Source organism: Balaenoptera acutorostrata, chromosome 5, assembly GCF_949987535.1.
Source record: "Balaenoptera acutorostrata chromosome 5, mBalAcu1.1, whole genome shotgun sequence".
Classification (NCBI taxonomy): domain Eukaryota; kingdom Metazoa; phylum Chordata; class Mammalia; order Artiodactyla; family Balaenopteridae; genus Balaenoptera; species Balaenoptera acutorostrata.
The window spans coordinates 123,512,199-123,535,455 of NC_080068.1; the positions used below are offsets into that span (position 1 = coordinate 123,512,199).

General features: G+C 38.5%; 1 protein-coding gene across 1 annotated transcript in view; it reads right to left on the bottom strand.

Moving 5' to 3' along the window:
• Window positions 1–23,257, bottom strand: part of PRDM5 (PR/SET domain 5) — a 201,525-nt gene that overhangs the window by 102,884 nt on the left and 75,384 nt on the right. The window contains exons 4-7 of the mRNA XM_057547362.1: window positions 5,232–5,406; window positions 2,634–2,808; window positions 1,386–1,478; window positions 982–1,103 (exon numbers count right to left, since the gene is read on the bottom strand). Coding sequence (XP_057403345.1) covers window positions 982–1,103; window positions 1,386–1,478; window positions 2,634–2,808; window positions 5,232–5,406 — 565 coding nt within the window. The remainder of the gene's footprint in view (window positions 1–981; window positions 1,104–1,385; window positions 1,479–2,633; window positions 2,809–5,231; window positions 5,407–23,257) is intronic.

The window sequence follows — 23,257 nt, forward strand, 5'->3', positions numbered from 1 at the left end:
AGCCCATACCTTCTGCCACCCTGAGCTTTCAAATATGGCTTGTACTGAGTGTGCAGCCCGAACTGCTGGTGAGAAGTTGTAACTAGCATTAAAAGAGACACTTTTTGGACAATGAACAAATATACAAAACAGAAACTGAGCACTGATTATTCTTTTCTCCTGAATGTGAGAATAAACAGGATAGGAGAAAAGAAATAACACTTTCCTCATATGCAGAAAGACATTTCCACCCAGAAGCCAACGGCAAAAGTAAACACATGAGAAAAATGTAAGTATAGAAGGATAAGAGGAGTGCCATGAACCTCAGCCTCCTTTAAGGAAAAGACACTGAAGAAATAAAACATTAACTCTGACAATAGTCATCTGTTCGATTTAGTGCAACAGATTCAATCCCTAAAGTCAAAATACATTTACCATGTGCTAAGCAGATGAAATCTAAGTGACAAATTTTCTATTTGTCTTATTGTTTAGCTAGCCATTAGAAGGAATTCAAATAGTATCTACTTTATAAATCCAAATATATTCAATTAGCATGTCAAAATGTAGCCAGTAATTTTCTCCAATATAGAAGAAATATAAGGATTTTTAAAAATGGAATTTTACTGTAAAAATATTAAGGCAGAAGGGCATCACTTAATAGTTTTAAAATATATCTACTAAAAGAGAAATTTCATATGCTAAAATATTAAAATTATTATTTAAAACATTAACTCTTAATGCACCTGGCTACCAAGCACAACTAGATTCTAGCTTAGGTTTCCAGTTATGATTGATTCAGAGATAGGAAAAATGACGAATACTGCTGAAATCAAAAAGAAACAGTGCTCAGTGAAAGAAAAAAATTCCATTTCCAGAGCTCTACATCTGTGTGAAATACAACGGAAAAGCAAGCTCTCTCCTCAAGAGTGAGAATTAAAAACAGATCGCTGTGGCCTGGGGAGAGGAAGCCCCTTTGAAAACAACCCTCTGATGAGTTCTCACCGGCGTGGATGTTTTCCTGGTGTCTTCTCAGGGCGTCTCTGCTCTTCAGTCTCTTTCCACAGCTGTCAGCCTTACACACAAACCTGGCATCTCCCCGGCAAGTCTCCTGGTGCTGCTCAAAACTACAAGACAACCAGGAATGGGAAACAGGGAGAAGAAATGGTGAAGACAAACTACAAACTTCAAACTTCAAACTACAAACTTCTAACATCCAGGCTGGCTTTTGTAATGCATGCTCCCCAGTAGAGTTTCAGGGTCATTACAAGTGTTACCTAGGCAGGTAGGAAGGAAAGCACTGAAATTCTGTAGCCATATGATACTAAATCACTAAGAAGCATGAAAGCATGCATGCCAATAATGACCCGCAATTATCTAACAGCCATCTGATAACTCAGATACAAAACCTCGATGCTGAACTGAAGGAAGAATTGCAAACAGAGCACTGAAAACTTCGTGAAGAATCCTTCAGACTGCTTTTCGCTGAGCACTGAAGAACACTGAGGGGAAATAGAAAAAAAACAAAAACTGGAAGTCTTAAGACAAAAACTTATGAAAATATCTCTACTTTGAATAAAGTCACATTCATGATCTCTCTTTTCATTCTGCCTTTTGCCCTTTAAACTTTTAAGTAGCACCTACAGTTTAACTCTAAGACTCAAGCTCAGCAAAAGTATGTTTGGCGTAGAATATATAATACTAAATTGAATAAAAGCTGACTAGAACACAGTTTTTAAATCTATTCATTAAAAACTATACAGCCCTTGCTTGGTTTTTTAAAGAGTGTGTAAGAGAATTTCCAAGTTTTAAGTTTAAGTTTTCAACAGAAATTTTTCATCTCAAATTTCATAAGCAAAAGTGGATGCATATATGAAAACTGTCTTAATATGAAACACAGCGTGTTTCAGAATTTTACTTTAATGAATTAAAAAATGAAACATTAAGCCTATGTTAAAGATTTCTTGCTCATATGCAAGGTGACATTCTGTTAAAAATAAGTTTGTAAATATATGTATCCACTTTCTCATTTTTAATAATTCATGATACTGTGAAATACTTAAGTAAAAGGATAACTTAATATGCTGTTAATATAAATATTTAAAATAATAAAGGGTGCAGAGCAATAATTGGGACCATTTAATTCATTTCATCATCTATCTTGTACATATTCATCTTTAAATTATTTCTCCAACATTGCTAGGAAATAAACAGTGCTTCCCAAAATGGCCCTGTATTCTTCATACTTCTCTCCATTTCTTAAACTATTTCTTTTCTTTTTTTTTTACAGATTTCAGAGGGAATATCGAATGCAGACCGCTGAAACTTGATCTGCCACCTCAAAGCACTAGCTAAATTATGCATATCAGATTTCAAATTAGTACACCAATGAGCTTAATATTTAACGGCAAGTTATTAAATGGACAAAGATCGATTAGCATAAACAATGTTTACTGGTTAAACTTCATAATCAGAATGTTTCAAAAATCAATGTACTATAGTAAGAAAAGTTTACGACAGTGACAATAGAGAATGCTTCATTTCTACACACACACCATCACACACGCACACAGGTTAGAAACTATAAGACAAACTGAATGAAACAGTTAAACAACGTGTCAGCTTATAATTTGAGATATACTCTTGAATGTACGCACTGTCTTTGCAAAGCCTGTTTAACTGGGAATTTCTTCCCACAGCTCCTGCACTTAAATTCTTTCTCCTCTGTGGGTTTCTGGTGCAATGTCTGAAGATGCTCAGCAAGAATTTCCTCACTGGTAAAACTCGATTCACACTGGGGACAGGCATAGTCCTCTTTACAGCCAAAGCGATCTGCGTATTTACAAGCAAGCAGATTTGTAAGACAAAAATGAAGAGCCAAGAACTGCTCAGTTTTGCCCTCATTTTAAAATCAAAATTAATTGTGCTTAATGGTATCAGATTAGTAAATTTTTATTATCTCTATGAGTATGAATAGGTTGCCCATGAAAAATAATAGGAAGTGTTACTAGAACAATACATTGTTTTTTAAATCATTTAACTTGTGTTTCACCAAATTAATACAAAATCAAAATCAATCTTTAATTTACCCTGTAACATTAACTTTTCACATCAAAGAGTTATAACAAATATTGAATTGCAACACCAAAGTCTTCCCTGAAACGGGTCATCTTGAGTTCACTTTTAGCTGCAAGAAGAGAAAAACCCAACCAAGGGGAACTATGTTGAATTACCAAGGGGAATCTCACATATATGTGAAAAAAGGCCAAGGTCATAAAAACAGCACTCATTACAGTAGGTGGAGTGAGGCTGCACGGTCTCTCTGGCTGTCAGTCCTATATGGGCTGCCATGGCTCTACCCAAATTTTTCAAAGTGTGCTATTTAAATTACATATTTTTTCTGATTATCAAATAAGATTAATTTTTTTAAAGATTTTTTTTTGATGTGGACCATTTTTAAAGTCTTTATTGAATTTGTTACTATATTGCTTCTGTTTTATGTTTTAGTTTTTTGGCCGCGAAGCAGATGGGATCTTAGCTCCCCAACCGGGGATCGAACCCGCACCCCCTGCACTGGAAGGAGAAGTCTTAACCACTGGACCGCCAGGGAAGTCCCAAGGTTAGATTCAGATAAAATGCAGAAAATATGAGAATAAAAATCACCAATAACCCCACCCTGAAGAGACAACTGCTGTAATCTATTTCCATGCCTGAGTTGTCTTTTGTGCGTTCATATTTTACACGCAGTCTAAGAACCTTTATGATCATACTTTTTATGCAATTTCATGTATTGCTCTTTTTTCCATTTAATATTTTCTCAAGTCTAATTTTTTTTAAACTTAAGGTACCATAATTTACTTATTTAACCAAACTCTCCATTGCTTGACATTTGAGTGGATTCTTTGTTTCTTCTGATCACTGGTTGGTTTTGCTTCTGTTTTGGGGGGTTTTTGTTTGTTTGCTTTTTGGGTTTTATATTTTGCTTTTATAAACAAAACTGAATTCTAAAATAAAAATATCAACAATATAAGCACATGATTCATATGTTCTAAGAATCTGTGTAAGTTTCTGTTGATTCTTCTTACAAAAGTAATAGAAATTGATATTTTGTTAACTAAATAAAGAAAAATCAGGGTGGTAATAAGTAGGAGACTTATTTTTAAGGTAAAATAGTGGACACAGTAATACCGTACCCTGGGGGCAACGTTGAAAATAAATAGAAAAATAAAGAAAACACAGAATAGTACAGAAATAATTCCCAACACCCCAAATCTGACATTCCAAACAGCATAATGCTTATTTGGAAAGACAAAACAGATAGCCTGTCCTCATCTTCCTTTTAAATACTCCAACTAAAATAAAGAAACAGAAGCATAATCTGGCAATACTGGGAATATTCATACTTTTTCAGCCAATGACATACAGTTAGAATAGAAAATTCATATAAAAGACATTAATACCACAGTGACTAAAGAAACCAGTGTCGCTTCTGAAGTGGCTTTGTTAAGCAAAATGGAAAAATTCTCTATAGTTAAGTATCAGCCTTGTACAAAATGTGAACACCCTTAACACCATTCAAATTTCCCTCAAACCCCATCAGGAGTAAAACACAACATAACAGAAACAAGCCCTAGTAACAATTGATTATTCCCTGGCAGATGACAAACAAGTGACATCTATCTCCTAGATTGCAGGGCTGATTTAAGCAAGTCTACCTATGGTCATCACACATTTTTGGTTACCCTACTAGAACAACCCAGCAGTGCTGCAGGCCTCTATGATCAGAACAGAGAAGGATTTCCAGATGCTCCAGATTCTCAAAGGATCTTAAGAGTGAGGCCCAGGAATAATCCCACAGGGCCCAGCAGGACCTCTGCACTCACCTTTCCCCATGTGCAGATGAGAAAGTAAAGTCTCAGAGTTAGTGACTTGCCTGGTTATAACATGGATGAATGGCAGACGCGGGGCTAGAGTACAAAAATCCTCATTACTAGCCACCCACCAGGGAGAGCAGTGGAAGCTGGGAGCTGCCCCTGACCTTGGCAGTCCTACAGCGCACATTCATCACCCACCCCAACCCATCATTCCCTTCCTGCTGGAAGAGAGGCACACAACTGGATATCCTCCGAGAGTTCTGACAAAATCTAACTTTATTCTGAGAACACCCTACTATATTGCAATTATCATCAAGCACAGTTCAAACTTTATTTCTCCTACAGTTTTCATTCTCTCGGACCATCAGTTAGAGGTAGTACCTTTTCTGCCAGCTGTTGAGCGTCCTTTAGTATCGTTACCTTCCTCTTCTTTGATCATGGTCATAATTTGCTGTTCTTCCTCATCGGCCTCCATGTCACTGTCCAGGTAGCCAATCAGAAGCTCTGTATCTGTTTCTATATCTTCAATTGCCAAATAGAAAATGTTTTCTCCTTCCTGAGACAAAATTTAAAATATATGCTGTAATATGACCAATATATCTCAATAATAAAAAAAAGCTAGATCATTCCTTTCTGATAGTAACTAAGAAATCATTTTTAAGATACACTGAGTATCATGTGCTCATGAAAAGTTACGATTCCTTTTTTTATATCTCCACTGGATCTGAACACTGAAAAAGGAAACTGACGATATTTAGTCACCTGGCAAATAAACTACAAATATATATTAAAGATAGTGACATTTATACCTATCAAATGAAATAAGGATAATTATTTAAATTTCTAAAAGTTAAATTTTGCACCATTGATTGGCTTTATGCAGTAACACCTTGTGGAGGTCCATAAATGCGGTAGAAAATAAATCTGTTAAGTAATGGTGTCATTTCTGAACCCAAACAGAGAGCAATGAGATATCAATGATTTAATTATGATTCATATAAAATGCAAAACTCTAGAAGAAGAAAACTTTCAAGTTATAACACAAACCAGAGGAACTGCAAATGAACCCTGAAAGAATTTCCAAAAAGCTGGACTGGGAATAGAGAAAAGACTAGGTACCTGGAAGGTTCAAAACATTGACTGGGTCATCATGTGTACCTAAATGCCACTAAAATGACAGAAGAAGAAAGCAAGTTCCACGCTTAACGTACCACCATTTTTTAGAAAATTCTAGAAGAAATTAGCCAGGGTTGCTAACGCAGAAGAAATCTCAACCCATAACAGACTGAGAAGAGGAATGCAGCAAAGAATAACCCAAGGAAACCCCAGAGGAACTTCATACTTGGAACCAACGATACAAAAAGCCCCTCTGGGCCTGGGGCCAATTACCAGGGAAGCCAGAATTGGGGCTGCTTAGCCAGCAGTCCCCAGGAGAAACACCCTGAATTGATGTCTTTTACACAGTTGAGGATTTGTTCTGGGAGGGCTCCTAGCTTGGCTGCTGAGGATAAAGAGAAGCAAAGCATAACCTGAATTGCGGTGGGCAAGTGAGGGAAAGGAGGACAGTAAGCTCCACCCAGGAGTGAAATCCAATAAAGCAAAGAACACAGAACAAAGCCTCCTCTCCTTTGGCAATATCATAGCACCTAGGTGAGGGAGGGAGAGACAGAGGAGGAGGAGGAGAAATCTGTAATGAACGTATGCATGTATCTATATGTATGCATACACAAGCAGAACCCCATGAAAAACTGGAAAATATGCCTCAAACTGTTATAAAGTCATCATTTTGAGGCTGGAAGAAGTAGGAGTCTATATTGAATACTGTTTTAGTTTCTTCTTACAACAAAGATTACTTTGCCATTTTAAAAACAATAAATATTAGAAAATTCCATGAATGAGACAGAAATTATGATCACATTTATCAAATACTGTGTAAGGGAGGATTGATTCAAAAGTTCAAAGCAATGAAGCACATTTAACCATTAGCTGCAGTTAATTAAATGAAGTTCCTGTAATATTTTACAGCATTCTTGGAAGTTCATGAATTTCATACCTCCAGAAACACAGAAAGTTATTTCTAATTAAGAACACAGTTAACTTCTATACAACTATTACTTTTAATGCAACAAAAACAAACAAAAACTAATGTGGACACTCAGCAAAAGAAAGATTTCTTTTTCAATTAACTCAGAAGCGGCACTTTCCAGGTTTTGGAAACTACTTGCTAAAAGAGTCACCAAAGCAACAAAGGGCTCACCTAATGAAGATTTCAGAAAATAATCATAAATCTTAGTGGTTATCTGATCAATACCCAAGAAAGTTAATTGAAATGTCTTTCCAGCATATTAGTCATTAATTTTATAATGAATGACCTTCATAGCACCAAGAGAAGATAATAATTTTTAATTGTAAAACATGATAGCATTAACTTAAATGGCAATCATAAGACACAACATGCCTATTTAGGGGTTCTGTAATAAAAGAAAATTTTAACATACCAGTTAAAACTTCAATTTAATAAAAGTAATGGCTGCATTACAAGCTCCAAGGATCAAGTACATGTTCTACCTGTATGCCAAACATGTGATAAGAGGAATGTCATGACAGGTATTGCTCCAATCTATTTATTTAATGGCGATATCTAGATATCTCTCTACATATAATTCCTACCACTACCCGGACCAAGAGCCTCTTCCTTTTCATTTGCCTCCACAATAAAATTATTGTAAGAAGTATCCTGTTAAATTGCTTCCTTACTGATTTAATCACTCAACAACCTTTCATTATATTATTCTCCTTCTTCAAAACCTCTGATTGTCAGAACCTGCCGGACTTCTAATCCCTGGAGCTCTCTCAAACTCTCTGGGGTGATTTTCCCCACCTGTAGGTTCATCCCAGGCCCAATCTCCGGCCCTTTGGCAAGAAGGATTTAAACAGCGTTGACCCAGCACTATGGGACTGAGCATCAACTCCCAGCTGTCATTAGGCTGGCCATGACCTCCAGCTTTGATAACTGTTTCAATATTCTGATCCTTAAATTTACTTCTCTTTATTTCAGCTACGGTTTCTGGTCGCTGGGTTTGCGGCTTATTCCCCTGAACACAGGTCCTCCTAGCAGAATCACTCCTTGCATTTACATTTTAGGGATTAAGCGCCTTCCTGGGACTTTGCCTGGGGGCTGGGGTCCTGCTTATGGATCCTGTCGCGGGCTCTAGGGGACTTTGCTGAAAATTCAACTTTAACTGAAAGAAAGCTGTTCAACATCATGGTGTGTTCAAAAGCAAATGCTCCTTAGTCACTGGTTTTCACTGTATTGGTGATCCAGATACAACAGAGTGAGTGATTTTACAACTGTTATGCATCTCCTGCATTATTGTCCATCATTATGAATTTTTTGTGGTTTTCAGTCTTGTTTCATTTTGCTTTATTTTATTTGTATATCGTCTTCAGCTAATTATGTCTACTGTAAGCTGCTTGTAGTATCAAAAAGTTACAACAGCCTAAACATCCAACAAAATAAGTTGAAAAATAATAAATGTCTAACAATTGGCTTTAAAAGATTTATCAAATGTCATTTGTATAGAAAAAAACATATATCAAATGTGCCCCCCAAAGAAAAGGATATGAACAAAGGTGTCAACAGACTTTGTTTCTAAATAGAGGAAACTGTATTTTGCATAGTCTCCTGCTAGCCCACGTGTTTCAATTTTTCTAGAGTTAACAAGTATTACTTTTGTAGTAAAAGGAAAAAATAAATAATAAACCAGGTTCCGTGACACCAGGAATTGGTACTAAATAGTAACTAAAAGCTTTGGGATGGCCAGGGTTCAAGTCTCCTTCTATGATTAATTAGCTGTGGAACTGAGCAAACAGCTTCATCTCTCAAACCACCAGTTTCCTCATCTATAAAATGGAGAAAATAATGCTGCCTATCTCATAAGCTGGTTGTGAGGATTAAAGGTGAGAGTATTTGTAAAATCTAGCAAGGTGCCTGGCACAAGTTAAGTATTCATTAAGTACTGCTATCATTATTAGTATTACTATTAAACAAAACTTGAAAGTCAGTGATTAAAATATTTATTTTTCAAAATTTGTTCCAATTAGACTGTCACATAAGCTAAGTTGCTATGACAATGCTAAATTTCATTTGGCTGAACTGCTGTCAGCCAAAATATATTCAACTCCACTGCCTGCCTACCAGAGCTCTGAAATGCTCTGGATTTCTGATTGTCATGCTTTGTTCACTTGCTAATGTGCTCATGTTTTACTCTGGTTTGGACCTGAGGTACCAAGTGCTTGTCTGATCTATACTATACCTTAAGTGACCAACCATCTGCTTTCCCTGAGGGGTTTCCATGACATGCGGTTTTCAGTGCTGAAACTGAGAGAGTCCTGGGCAAGCCAGGACCGTGAGTCACTCTAGCTACACCCATCGTGCTCTCCAAAGCACACTCTAAGCTCTCCTTAACATTTCCTGGGACTTCTCTGGTGTCCAGTGGTTAAGACTCCGTGCTTCCACTGCAGGGGGCACGGGTTCAATCCCTGGTCGGGGAACTAAGATCCCACAGGGCACATGGTGCAGCCAAAAAAAAAAAAAAAAGATTTCCTAACAATAATATTTACTGCCCCCCCCCCGCAGTATCCAACAGCTCAGGATTCTCAATATATGATACCAGTCCTGTCCCAAATATGGCTCCAACGGCTTACCAACTGGTAATCTAAACCCACACTTCATCCTCTCATCCCCAACTATCCTTCAAGCTAACCTGCCTTCTGTTCTTCAGTCCAAATGGGACACTTCCTTCTCAGAAAACACTGAACTCATTCCTCCTCAGTACAACTGCAAAGATGCCACCTGGCCTCCCAGCTACGACTCCTCAGCAACGTCTGAGATACAGCTCACGTTCACCCTCCATGAAACCTTTTCTAATCTACTACATTCATGTAGGTTCTGGGAGTTCTTCAATTCGACACTTACCTGTAATTTATTTCTGCGGGTTTCATCATTTAATTCATGTGATCAACGACATTCATGTGTTCCTCTTGTCTCCCCAAAGATGGTTTCCTCAAGGAAGTGAACAAGAATCGCCATGCATCCCCACAGCATAAGCTATATGCATAATAGTTGCTCAATATTTTACAAATATGCATAGTAAAAGAGAACACTAATATGCTTGTGTCTACAGAAGAAAAGCACTTACTAGTAAAAAGTTCACTAATATTTGCCTTCATTTACTGTTGGTGGGAGGCTATTACAGTAGTCCAGGTCACGGACAGTGGTGACATGGGAGGATTATGGCAGGGAAACAGTGGCGATGGTGAGAAGTAATCAGATTCTGAGTATGATCTGAAGAGAAACTGACACCATTTCCTGACGGACTGTATATGGAGTGCGGGAGGAGGAGAAGGGTCAAGGAGGAGAACAAGGTGATGAAGTTTTCCCTCAAGAGTTCACAGATGTTACTCTACATAATAATAATTCTTCCTAAGGATTCAAACTAAAACACCAACTACACATTTTTGCTTTAAATATGTATCTTCTCTGTATGTATAAATGTATTTTCATGTGGTCCTTCACTCAGGGGCCCAAGAGTATTAGTCAATTCAGCCGTTTTGAAGCTAATTACTATTCTTTCTTTCTTCTTTTTTTTTCTTTTGTGGCCGTACCGCTCAGCCTGCGGGATCCTAGTTCCCAGACCAGGGATCGAACCCAGGCCCTCGGCAGTGAAAGCGCACAGTCCCAATCACTGGACCGCCAGGGAATTCCCTAAAGCTAATTTCTATTCTTCAACAAATCTGCAAAGTAAGAGTCATTCAAAATCCCCAATGGAAAAAAATTTATTTTTAGATAATAAACTACTTGCAAAGCTCTTCCTCTGAACAGCCAATGCATTCTGATAACAAAAGCATAGAATTCTCATGTTTCTTAAGAAAGCTGAAAAAAATAGTGGTGGCTTGGATTTTATTAGCGTCATCACTGTGATAACATCACGTATTATGGAATTCAGATTTACATGCAAATTTACACACACAAAAACATCTCTGAGAATTCTGATTGTCAGAGTTTCCAAAACAAACGTATGTAATGAAGACAAACAAATCCAGAAAAAAGCAATAATCTGACTGGGATGATTCAACAGGAAAGTCAGAGGTAGTGCCACGTGGTACGGCCACTACAGAGCGTTCTCGAGGCAGGGGGCTCCACCGAAGTTCGTATGCACTAAAAGAATCATTTCTGAATTCAGAAAGTATAGAAGAATAGCCGTATGAACAGATGTATTCAACTGTCATGAATTTTGAATGCGTTAACTTAGTGTAAATAAAAATACTATCATCAATACCAATATCTCATACCACACTAGGAACCTATTCTTCGCTTACCAGGGTACCTTAGCACACTGACCAGGAAGTTCCACCACAGGAATCAGTCCATGAGCAAAGGAATCCCAGCCCCCGCTCCAGAGCAAGAACCCAGGCCTAGGCAGGAGGACGAGGATAGTGGGATCTAGGAACTGATACTACTCTGCCACTCTCCGGCTATGCGGGCATCTCCCTTATCCCTGTGGGCCTCAATTTCCTCAACCATAAAGTAGAAATACCCCGTCAAAAGACAGCTTTGGCTTTCCCACGCTTGGACTCTTTCCCCTTAGGCAAGTCTCCTATCACCTCTGGAAAATGACTCAGGTGAACTTTTATTCTCTCATTCCTTCCAGAGCTGGATTCAAGCACAAGTGAAATAAACTCATCTTCATGAAAACCGAGTTAATGAATATGAAGGGAAAAGTACGCCTACGTGCTGATGTGATCACAGCTTTTCCTCTCGGGCCTCACTCTACCGGAAGGAATGGAATGGAGAGACCCATTTAACTGGGCTGTCAAGGAAAAGCTGGAATATACAACCTTGTGAGGTTAGAGGGCCCCTCCTTGGAAATCACATCAGATAACGTAAGCCATCACTTGGTAAGATTTCGTCAATGTGACTGCTTCTGTACGGTGACCACACTTAGGACCAAATAAACTAAACATGCCTTCCAGTCTAATCCTTTCTGATTCTATCACCAGCTCAAAACATTTACTCCTGGACATCTAGGAGATGTAACTAAATTTCCTATCTCCCTTTGACATCCGACATTATGTATAAACCTCAGCTTTCTCTGACAATTTGCCCATTGTCCCTTCTGAAGTACCATGCCTCACTAGGATAGATTTCCTGAACTCATGCATTTGAGGTTCAGTTCTGCTATTTCTAAACAGCAAAAGTAACTGTCTCTTGTTTTGCAAAGAAATACTAACCCTCACTGTGTGCAAATAAACATAACTCCAGAAGAGGCCATGGGTGACTTGGTATTTCAGCTGCATCTGTCTGTAACTTAACTTGGTATTTGTTTATTTGTTGGCAGACTGCCGTCCACATGTGGACTATGTAAGAAAAACCACGATTTTTAAATTGGCAAAGGCCCAATTCACTGTACTGAAAAGGTAGTAAGCTGCGAAAATCCAGACTATCTAGCTAAGACGACTAATGGGTAATCAGCACAAAAGGAAGTATCTTCAAAACAATTCTTGGTCTTACAAATTCAAACAATCTATACCAGTGTGGGGCGGGGTAAGTTTGGACTTCCACTCAATAATCAATAGAAGTAGGAGACAAGTGACGAAGGTGGAGAAAAGAAAATATAATGAAATAGTAAAAATTCCACATTTAATATCCTGTCACTTAACTTTTCCTTACTAAAATCCTGAATCAGTCTCAACATCATTTCTATAGAGTTCCATACACAAAACTAAAAAAATCAGGAAAAAAAAAATCATTTCCGCAGCAAAATTCACCAACTGTATCTATTAATTTTGAGCTAACAATAAAACCAAAAATCCTTAAAATGAGACATAACTATGACAGATCATAGCATTCCAATTTATTCACCACTCCCCTCCCAGTAGGAGGACGAGGCCAAGCAGCCATGTGGCTCAGAGTGCTGCAGGTGGGGGGCATGCTGTATCAGGTTTGACCAGGTGACTTGCACTGACCCATGAAATGTGATTAGAAGCAAAGTGAACCATGTCCAAGGGAAAGCTTTCAGAGCCATCACATGTGTGGGTCACTGCTCTTTCCCCTGTGTCAGGAAAATGCATGTCCCTGATAAGTGCGTTCCTTCAGACACCAAGTGGAATGGAGCTGTGGACAGAATCGCAGCTTCCAGCAGCCCATACTTGTGTGCACAAGAAATAAATCTTCATTGCTATAAACCACTAAAAGTTTAGGGTTGTTTGTTAGAGCAGTCTTCTTGGCAAAAGTTGACTGATACAATAACTTAAGCAAAATAACATTTTTAAAAATTATTTTGAGAGTGAGAAGAAAACATCTCGCAATCAAGGAAAATAGTATTTAAAATAGTGAATTGTGCAAGATAAGCTAATTTCATGTTTAAAGTGCATTAAAGTTCCTATAAGAAAAATGAAGACAAATGCAAATAAAATTGTCTCTTTTCTAATCACAACTCATAATTAGCCACATAGCAAGAAAAAAATTTAATAAGATTCCTAGGAACGGGATACTATATTAAACAAAAAATCAAATCTATAAGCAAAGAATATCAATTACAAATCACAAACACATATACGTATCTTTCTTTGAGGAGTTCAAGCTGAGATAGTAATGTTTGAAGCATCATAAGAAACAAATCTGACATCATAGAGAAAAAAAGTCAAGAGAAAAGACGAGAAGAATAAAAAGAAAAATTTGCTATATAGAAAAGAAGTGATGTGATCCTAAGAAACTGGCTCTTCACAGAAAAAAGAAAACTACTATACCTCAGCTACTTTATTTAAAGGTAAGTTATCAATATTGACAGGCCAAAAAATTCTAGAATAAGATAATGCTATGGAGAATAGGGTAGCTATTTTATATACAAGGGATTAAAAGGCATATTGTGTTCCTACAGTACAGTTGCTCTATTTTTCATATACAATGTTTAAAGGTTACTTTCCATTTACAGTTATTATAAAATATTGGCTGCATTCCCCATGTTGTACAATACATCCTGGAGCCGATCTTACACCCAATAGTTTATACTTCCTACTCCCCCACCCCTCCCCTTCGCTCCCCACTGGTAACCACTAGGTTTGTGGTTTATCTGTTGAGTCTGCTTCCTTTTTTTGTTATATTCACTAGTTTGTTGTATTTTTTTTCGATTCCACATATAAGTGATAACATGCAGTATTTGTCTTTCTCTGTCTGACTTATTTCACTTAGCATAATGCCATCCAAGTCCACCCATGTTACTGCAAATGGCAACATTTCATTCCCTTTTTTGCTCTGTTTTATATTGGAAATGCTTTTAACTGACCTTCAATTAACTGGCTCCCAGATTTACCTGACACTCTGCATATCCTAAAATCTGCCGAATGACGCCCAAGGCCACACCCTCTCAGTCAGCAGCCTGCACCCTGGCTTGCCTACACGCTCCTGTCCTCATCACTTGACTTGCTTGCTTGAGTCCCAAGGGTCAGTTGTGTTTGTTCCCGCGCCGGTTTATGCCACTGGTACAAGTTAATGTAATTATGCAACTTAGCTAAACACTACATAAAGCAAAAATATATGAGGCAGAAAAAAATTCAATAGTTTCTAAGAAGATCAACTGAAGGTTTTGGAAAGACTTGCAAAGCAACCTGAGTGCAGAATCCTTCTATTTGTATGATTTCCTCCCATCTTCTATAACTGCTTTGCTTTGTGTAATTTGACAGGTTTTTTTTACAGTCTTACCTTTGTGCCTTTTAGTAAAACTGGATACTATACAGAGTGGTTATGAAAAAAAATATGGTAGCAAACTCTAGTGAGGGAACCTAAACGCAGAACCAAAAAGAATTTGGTCACAGATCAAAAACCTGGCAAATAAATGTATATTTCTAAAACAAGTTAAAATACAATGGTTGAAATATCAATTCTATGATAATTCTTTTTCTATTAATTGACCAAGTACTGGTCCATATCACATCAGAAAACAGGGTCTCACCCAAATTATTATATAAGCAAGCCGGAGCTATAGGTCCCCCAAACGTTCCTCCCTAACCATCTAGCTGGCCCTCTCAAAGTATTTACCCTTGATCTGTATTTATTTAGCTGTATCCCCAACTGGGCTGTAAAGTGCACGGGGAAGGGACTATTTACCTGTATCATATATAAATTATCATTCACCAAACAGTCATCATTCTAAACTGCATAAGCGTTAGCTAAGCACACTCTCTTCTCCTGTCTCCTCCCTTCCCCAAAGACTCCCAGCTCCCTGAGGGCAGGCACTCTAGTATATTTCTCTTTGTATGAATCGCAATACTGATGCAACACCTTGCTCACCGAAGACTGTCAACAAAGGATCTGCTGAATTGAACTAAGTAAGAGGGAAACAAATGCAATTTCCTTTTGAATTAATAAGACAGTAAAAGCAAGAATGTCATTCAGGGACATGAAACTCACTACAAAGAGGGTTCTAGAATCCATTTCCCAACCCTAACAAATTCTTAAGAATTCAAAAGTTAGCCAACAGTTGGGAATACTTCAACCAACTGGAAATAAGGGAACAAATTAGACAAGCAGATGTATTCCCTAGAAAGAAGACCAGAGTCAGGCCAAGCATACCCCACTCAACATACCTAGAGTTAATTCAAAAACCTGTTAAAGAAACTGAATATTCATTCAACACATTTATTGTAGCACATAATGTGCACAGTACTGCAGAATACTCACATTCAGAAGAATACCCATATTTGTTCCTGTCCTGAAGCACTTAAAATGCTCTCAGTGGAAACAGAACAAAATGGTTAAATTACAATAAAGTGCAAAAAGGGCCAAGACAGTTGTACAGAGAGTAGCAGCTGTAGAATTTGGGGAGGTAATTTCACAACAGTGTTTGAAATTCACAAGCTGGATGGGTTTTGGACAAGGTAAGATCATGAGAAAATGGGTTTATTAAAGTAGGGAAAACAGCATCAGCAAAGTCACAGCATCACAGAGGGTATATTTGCGCTATGAAAAGAACAAACCTAGCTAGGACACTGGGCATTACAGGAAAGTTGCAGAAAACTAGACAGAAAAAGCAGCTTCAACACGTGGAAGTACTGAAAAGTTAGGCAAAGATTAAACATGCCCTGTGAATTTCAGCATTTCAGGAAAATTACAAGGCAACCACAACAAGCTGACGTGACAGAAAAAAGATGGAAAGTAGAAAACTGTAAGATGTTTTTTTATTTGATCAATGTGATGGTATAGTTCATGTGTCAACTTGGCTGGACCACAGGGTGTCCGGATATGTGGTCAAACATTATTCTGGGTGTGTCAGTGTGAGTGTTGTTGGATGACATTAACGTGTGAATCAGTAGACTGAGTAAAGCAGACTGCCCTGGACAGCGTGGGTGGGCCTCATCTAATCAGCTGAAGGCTTGAACAGAATAAAGGCTGACCTGTCAGGGAGTAAGAGCGATTTCCTTCTGCCTGACTGCCTTCAAAGTGGGACACTGGCTTTTTCCAGACTTTGGACTCAAGCTGAAACATCAGCTCTTCCTGTGTCTCAAGCCTAAGGGCCTTCAGACTTGAACTACACCACTGATTATCCTGGTTCTCAGACCTTCAGACTTAGACTGGAACTAGAGCATCAGCTTCCCCTGGTCTCCAGCTTGCTGACTCATCCTGCAGCTCTTGGGACGTGTCAGCCTCCACAATCACGTAAGCCAGTTCCTTATAAGGAATCTCTTTATATATATACAAACACACACACACACATACATCCTATTCATTCTGTTTCCCTGGAGAACCCTAGCTAATAAAATGAAACTTAAAATTTAAGATGTTTGTTATACTGTTACAGTAGAATCTATATGAAAAACTAAAGTACATTTGAAATATCTTCTGGTGAAAGAAAACATATTAACCTAGACATGAGTTTTTATTTTAACTAAAACGAAACACTTCCGATAGAGATAAGTAATTCATTTGAAAAAAGAATTTTTTGAGCACTTTACGTACCAAGAACTATGCAAGGACTAAGTATAATGTAGTGAAGTAAAACAGATACAGTGCCTACCCTCAAAGAGCTTACAGACTGGGAGTGGAGTCTGCCATGAATCAACCACGAGAGAAATGGAAAATGACTTGATAAGTGTGAGAGCAGAGAGGGACATGGTGCTACTGGAGCATGTAGCGGAGAGAGGTCACCTCCTCCAGGGTTCAGGGATGGCTTCCTGGTAATGTGATAACTTAGCTTGGATTCGAAGGACACAAATAGGAAGAACCCAGCAAAGGGAAAATGCATGTGCGAAGCAATGGAAGGGACTCAGACATTTAATAGCTGACAAAAAGTATAAGGTGCAAAAAAAAAAAAAAGAAAGAAAGAAAGAAAGAAAGAGGCTGGCTAGGATGGTAGGTGGTTTCGGAGAAGCCAAAGGAAGAGGTGTTTCAGGATGGAGGCACTTGTCAGCAACACCTAATGCTGCTGCAAAGATCCAGCAAAAAGCCTTGAGTGGCTTAGTGACCTGGAGAGCAGAGGTGACCTGAGGGAGAACCACTGGAAGGCTGAGGGAGGAAGAAGCCTGGTCAGGGTGGGCTGAGGGCACTGGTGGTGAGAGAAACGGAGACCCGGCATATGGACAATTCAGGGAAGGAGAAAGGGTCCCTGCTGGAAGGGAATATGGAATCAAGAGGGAAAGACTTTGAATAGAAAGAGAAACCTGATGTTTAAAACCAATGAAAAGAATCCTGTTGAGTGTGAGCGGGTAAATATCAAATGGAGAAAAGGGATAACCAATTGTAAGTGTTCATCAGGAGGAGATACACGGGTGGAAGGCCTGTTCTTAAGAAAGAGGAGGGACCCTTCTCTATGTGGGAGAAAGGAGAGAGAACAGGTGCGGCTGTAAGTAGGTGTGCATGTTTGATGTCAGAAGTTGCAGAATCTGTAAGTATTATTTATATCACTTTTCTTAACATTCACCAAAATAAATGAAAAATGTATGTTCTTAGAACATCTTTTTAATTTGTAAGTATTTACACACATTAAAACAGGCTACTTATATTTTTTTATAGAAGCATACTTCTGACTACTGAACCCCCAAATCAAGTGTACTCAATCCCAAATAACTTTTGCCTGTGATTTCTCCTGTAAGTCTCACAGTTACATATTTCACTAATTTTGGCAATACGTCAATTGTAAACATCTCCGCAATTTCATTTATTGAAAATGTATTTAATGACTAAATGGGTAAAGGTGGTCACAAGGTATGAACTTCCAGTTATGACATAAGTCTTAGGGATATAATGTACAGCATGGTGAACAAAAAGAAATATTTGAAGTATATATTCGTCACTGCTTTAAATGTACATGTATTCCTCTGAGTCTTCTAGATAAAAATTGGGCTCAGCATCCCTCTGTCTCTGGGAGAACCTGGATACCAAAATGGCATGTCCGACTAACTGGGTCAGAAAGCTCTGCTCGACCACTTCTAGGCTTTATCAACTTGACCTCAGCTTTTTCATCTGCAGAATGGGTATAATACTACTACTTTGGGGGGAACTGTTGGAGTTAAATGAAATAATGCTGATGCAAAAATTCTACAAATTTTTATAATGGGCCAAAGTCGCACAGTTTGAATTCTCATTTCATAAGCATGGATAATCAGTTTTTATTTGTTTTCACCTACTGATTGACTTTCTAGAGGTAAAAATATCGTGGGGTTTCCTATGGGTTTTAGATGATGTCAACAGAGTATTAACATATGTGTTACCCAACACCAAGGTGCAAAGTATTTCAAGGGATTATTATGAATCTCCCTTGTGTACAACATGACATTGGTCCTACTGAATTGAAACAAAGCAGAACATATTTATAGAAGTTTAATACAAGCATATAAATGCTTGATAATAAGCATTTTAAATCTGAAAAAGTAGAAAAATAAAAGCTACATATAAGCACACTACATTCCAAAGTCTAGAAATGGGCACAGAATTAAATCACATAGGGAAAGCTCTCAAAAGCCTAGCTGGCTTTACATGCTATTGCTTGAAGAAAAGTAGGGTAAATTCTCAGCAAGAATGACCATGTGCCTTTTTGTTCCTGTCTCCTGTCTGAAAAACTAATAGAACAGACAGATGTGTAAACCACCATAAAGTGTACACAACCATATCTCAAAGGACTTAATTACCACAGGAAAAGAAACCAGGAAATGCTGCTTTAATCTCTGCGCACTGAGGTGAATTTAATAAAAATGTTCATTAAATACCAACTTAAGAAATCACAGACACATTAGTCAATTGATTACCCATTTAATTAAGTACAGTAGGCCCTCCGTATCCCGCATCCATGGGTTCTGCATCTGAGGATACACAGAGCTGACTATACTACACCATTTTATACATAAGGGATTTGAATACCCACAGATTTCAGTATATATAGGGGTCCTGGAACCAATCTCCCACGGATACTGAAGGATGACTGTGTGATAAAAAGTGTGTATAGTTTTGACATAAATCAGTCATGATAATGATACATTTAATTACTTTCTAGACTCCTGTTAAACAAAGTTCCAAGTGAAAGGAAACGCCATACTCAATCTCAGAACTCCTCTTCCACTGGACTCTGTTTCTCTTGATGCAATGAAGCACCCCAGTAAGCAGTCGTCCTTTCTCCTTTCCCCAACCTGTCTTTTTTGAATCATGTGAGATTTCCAAAGACAACGAAGACACAATTAAGGATGATTAGATTAGGTTCTAAGGTAACATTTCTCCTAAGGCTTTGTGAGCCAGTTTCCTCAAAATCTTGAATTTAACACACTTAGCTGAATACAGTGTAACTTTGTTGTGCAGCTTACATTAATTGAAAGATACATAAATTGTAAGAGAAACTGTACACCTTCTTTTGAATATTTTATCAGTTCAGTGATGGAATGTGGAACTTCACATTTTACTTTTTATTGACTAGTAGTAGCTGAACCTTTTATGAGAATCTGTTCATGAACTGGATAGAGCAGTTTTCTCTAAATAGAAATTTCCGTAGAAAACCCAACTGTCACTGATAAATAAATAAGTGTGGCTAATTCTAGTGTTTTCTGTTATATGCATTAAATTGATTGCACTTTGCAGTTTATTACCTATTTTAATACCAATCATTAAAAACTAAATCTAAAACACATCATAAAATATATCTCCAATTTTGAAAAACAAAAACAAATCATTTCCTTCTTTATGTTCACACACACAAAAAATCTTGCCTGGCAACAAGTAGTATGTATACTTAATTTTAGGTGTCTAGATTTTAGTTTTAACACTTAAAAATAAATTTCATATATAATATATATATAATATTTATATTTATTAGTTTAATTTCTTCCTCTGATAAATGGGGTATTCATGTTGTTTGCTTCACTGCATCAATAACAACTACCTCTTCTTTTCACTACATTTTTTAGCAACTAAAAGATTTTAAACTTTTCTTCTTTTTAATTTCTACCATACCTCTTCTTAAACTTTGTAATGGCATAGGCTGGTTCCAGTGTATTTAATGCAATGTTGATTAATTCTCAAATACCAATCTTTCATTATTACATTTGTTAAGTGTGATTTGAAAGAACCCTACCACTTCACAGCAAAGACCTCCTGTCCCATTAACCTTTGCTATTTCATTCCTCTATATCCCAGGTTTCTGAGTTAGTCCAGACTGGACTGTCTAGCTGTTACTCAACAGAGTATCTGAATTTAAGACTCTGATTGTCTGTGGTTATGTCTGTAAAAAGATTTGACATGGGCTTCCCTGGTGGCGCAGTGGTTGAGAGTCCGCCTGCCAATGCAGGGGACACGGGTTCGAGCCCTGGTCTGGGAAGATCCCACATGCCGCGGAGCAACTGGGCCCGTGAGCCACAATTACTGAGCCTGCGCATCTGGAGCCTGTGCTCCGCAACAAGAGAGGCCACGATAGTGAGAGGCCCGCGCACCGCGATGAAGAGTGGCCCCCGCTTGCCACAACTAGAGAAAGCCCTTGCACAGAAACGAAGACCCAACACAGCCATAAATAAATAAATAAAGAAAGAAAGAAAGAAAAGATTTGACATAATGATGAGGTGCTATTGGCTGCACAGTCGTCTGGCTAAGAGATAAAAATGCCTACACTGTAGACTGAGATGTGTACACATGTACCATACATACTCAGCAGGGACAGAGTGAAAGTGTCCCTGCCAGACCAAATACTCACATGCACGCAAACTGCAGGCCAGAGTTCAAGTGGAAGCGTTTGCTCTTGGTCATTTCAAAGGAAATAGACATAAGGGTTTTCCAAGTTGACAAGGCGCATGCAACTAGGTGTACCACTTCCGGAAAAAGTCAGCAGAGGAGTGACGTGAGCAAGCACCCACTGGGCCCCACTAGACGCATCCATGCAGGGTGGGCAGGGTGCAAACAAACAAAACTGACACAGACCGTTCTTGAGGAACTCAGACTAGTGACAGAAATTCATAGGTAAATAAATCATTTCTCTAAGTGAGACCATCGATATATTAGGTGGTTTGGGTTTCTGTTCTGGTGGTGTGGGGAATAGTTTTAATTAAATATTTTTTAAGTTTTAAATTTTAAGTTTTAAATCCAATATTAAATAGAATTTAATTCTAAATGAATAATAATAAATTTAAATTAAATATTAAATATAAGACTCAGCACCTTTTCCTCCACAAAGAATCATTTCACAGAATTTCTATTTTCAATTCTATTTCATACATTCACTATCTCTAACACCCTGTTACCAAAGACCCCAAATCAATTAGGAAACACACACTCTTCAGCCCTCTGGCTTCCTTTTGGTTAATGCTTTGCTGGGTTACAAAATTATGAGCCTTTTAAATGATTTCTAGGGACGCTCCCTACTAGTATCCAGCATTCACCATTCTGAAAGACAGCTGAGAGCAGGCAGAATGCAGATGTGTTCTCTAGGAAACAGCCAACCTGCACAAAACCTGCTTCTTTAAAAAAGCTGAAAAGTGGCTTAGCACAAACATCATAATGATCCCAAACCTATCTCTAAGGCTGCCAAACCACTGTACCTAGTAAAGGTCTCTGCACAGCACAAGACATCTTCTACGTCAGGACATTTCTTGTGTCTATAAAGTCCTAATTATCTTTCCTAGGGGAAGACAAGCCACACAGCCACAGCCAGCAAAGTCACAGTAAACAGTGGTCCAGTGGCCTTAGCAGACGCGTGTGTCCCTGTGCATCCAACAACCGAGGTGCCCAGGAGCCGGGACCCAGGCGGCCGCAGCCACAGTCAGGAGCGGGCCCCTCATGGTTCCATCATTCCCTCCAGCAGGCTGTCCTGTCAGTGGTGAACATTTACTGAGAAGTCTTCTACATGCTTAGAATTATACTAGCTACCTTGAGAGGAATTTAGAGGAAATAAAACAGATTTCGTTCTGTTTTACATAGAGACAAAACTATAAAGACAACAACTACGGACCTGGCAGGGGTAGTGATAATGCAAATACTTGCTAACATACATTGGCACATATAGGGGTCAGGGGTTTTGCATATGTTATCTTATTTCATGTAATCCTCACAAAAATCCAGTGAGGTAGGTATTATTACCACTAATTCAAAAAGAGACAAAGAGCTTTAAAGATTATTTTTACTGCTATGAAAACAGGAACTAGATCATCTTTTTAACTATAATATCTCCAATGCTGAGCACAGGCCCTGGCACACAGCAGACGCTTGGGAGCTATCGGTTGACTGAATGAGTTAAATAAATTGCTCAGCCAGTGAGGTTAAGGGTCAGGAACCTACCTACTGTTTAAAATGGCCTTCCTTAACAGTATCCGAACTGGGCTGGGTTCTGCATTCCTTCTGATTCTATATCAAGGCCTCGTTTTGTCATTGATTCTAACCTTACCCCATCCTTCTATAAAGCACATTTCCCCCGCTGATCACTGCTGTAGCCAGCCTTGAAGACGGCCTCCAGTGATGACCCACCTCCTGGTATCCACACTCCTGTGAAGTCTCCTCCTGCACTGTACCATGCTGGTCTGCGTCTGTGTGACTAACAGCATCCTACAGAAATGATGGCATGGTAGGTCACTTCCAAAATTAGGTTATAAAAGACTGACGCTTTCTCTCTCTCACATCACTCTCAGAGAAGCAAGCTGCTTCTCTCTGTCGTGAGGAGTCCTAGGGAAGGTTTACACGGTTAAGAACTGAAGCCTCCTGCTGATAGCTATGTGAGTGAACTTGGAAGTGGAATCTAATCAAGTCTTCCGAGACCAAACAGCCCCAGCTGACTACCTGACTGCAACCTCGTGACAGTCCCGGAGCCAGAACTCCAGAACCGCCCAGCTAAGTTGCTCCTGAATTCCTGACCCTCAGAAAAGGTATGAATTATAAATGTTTGTTG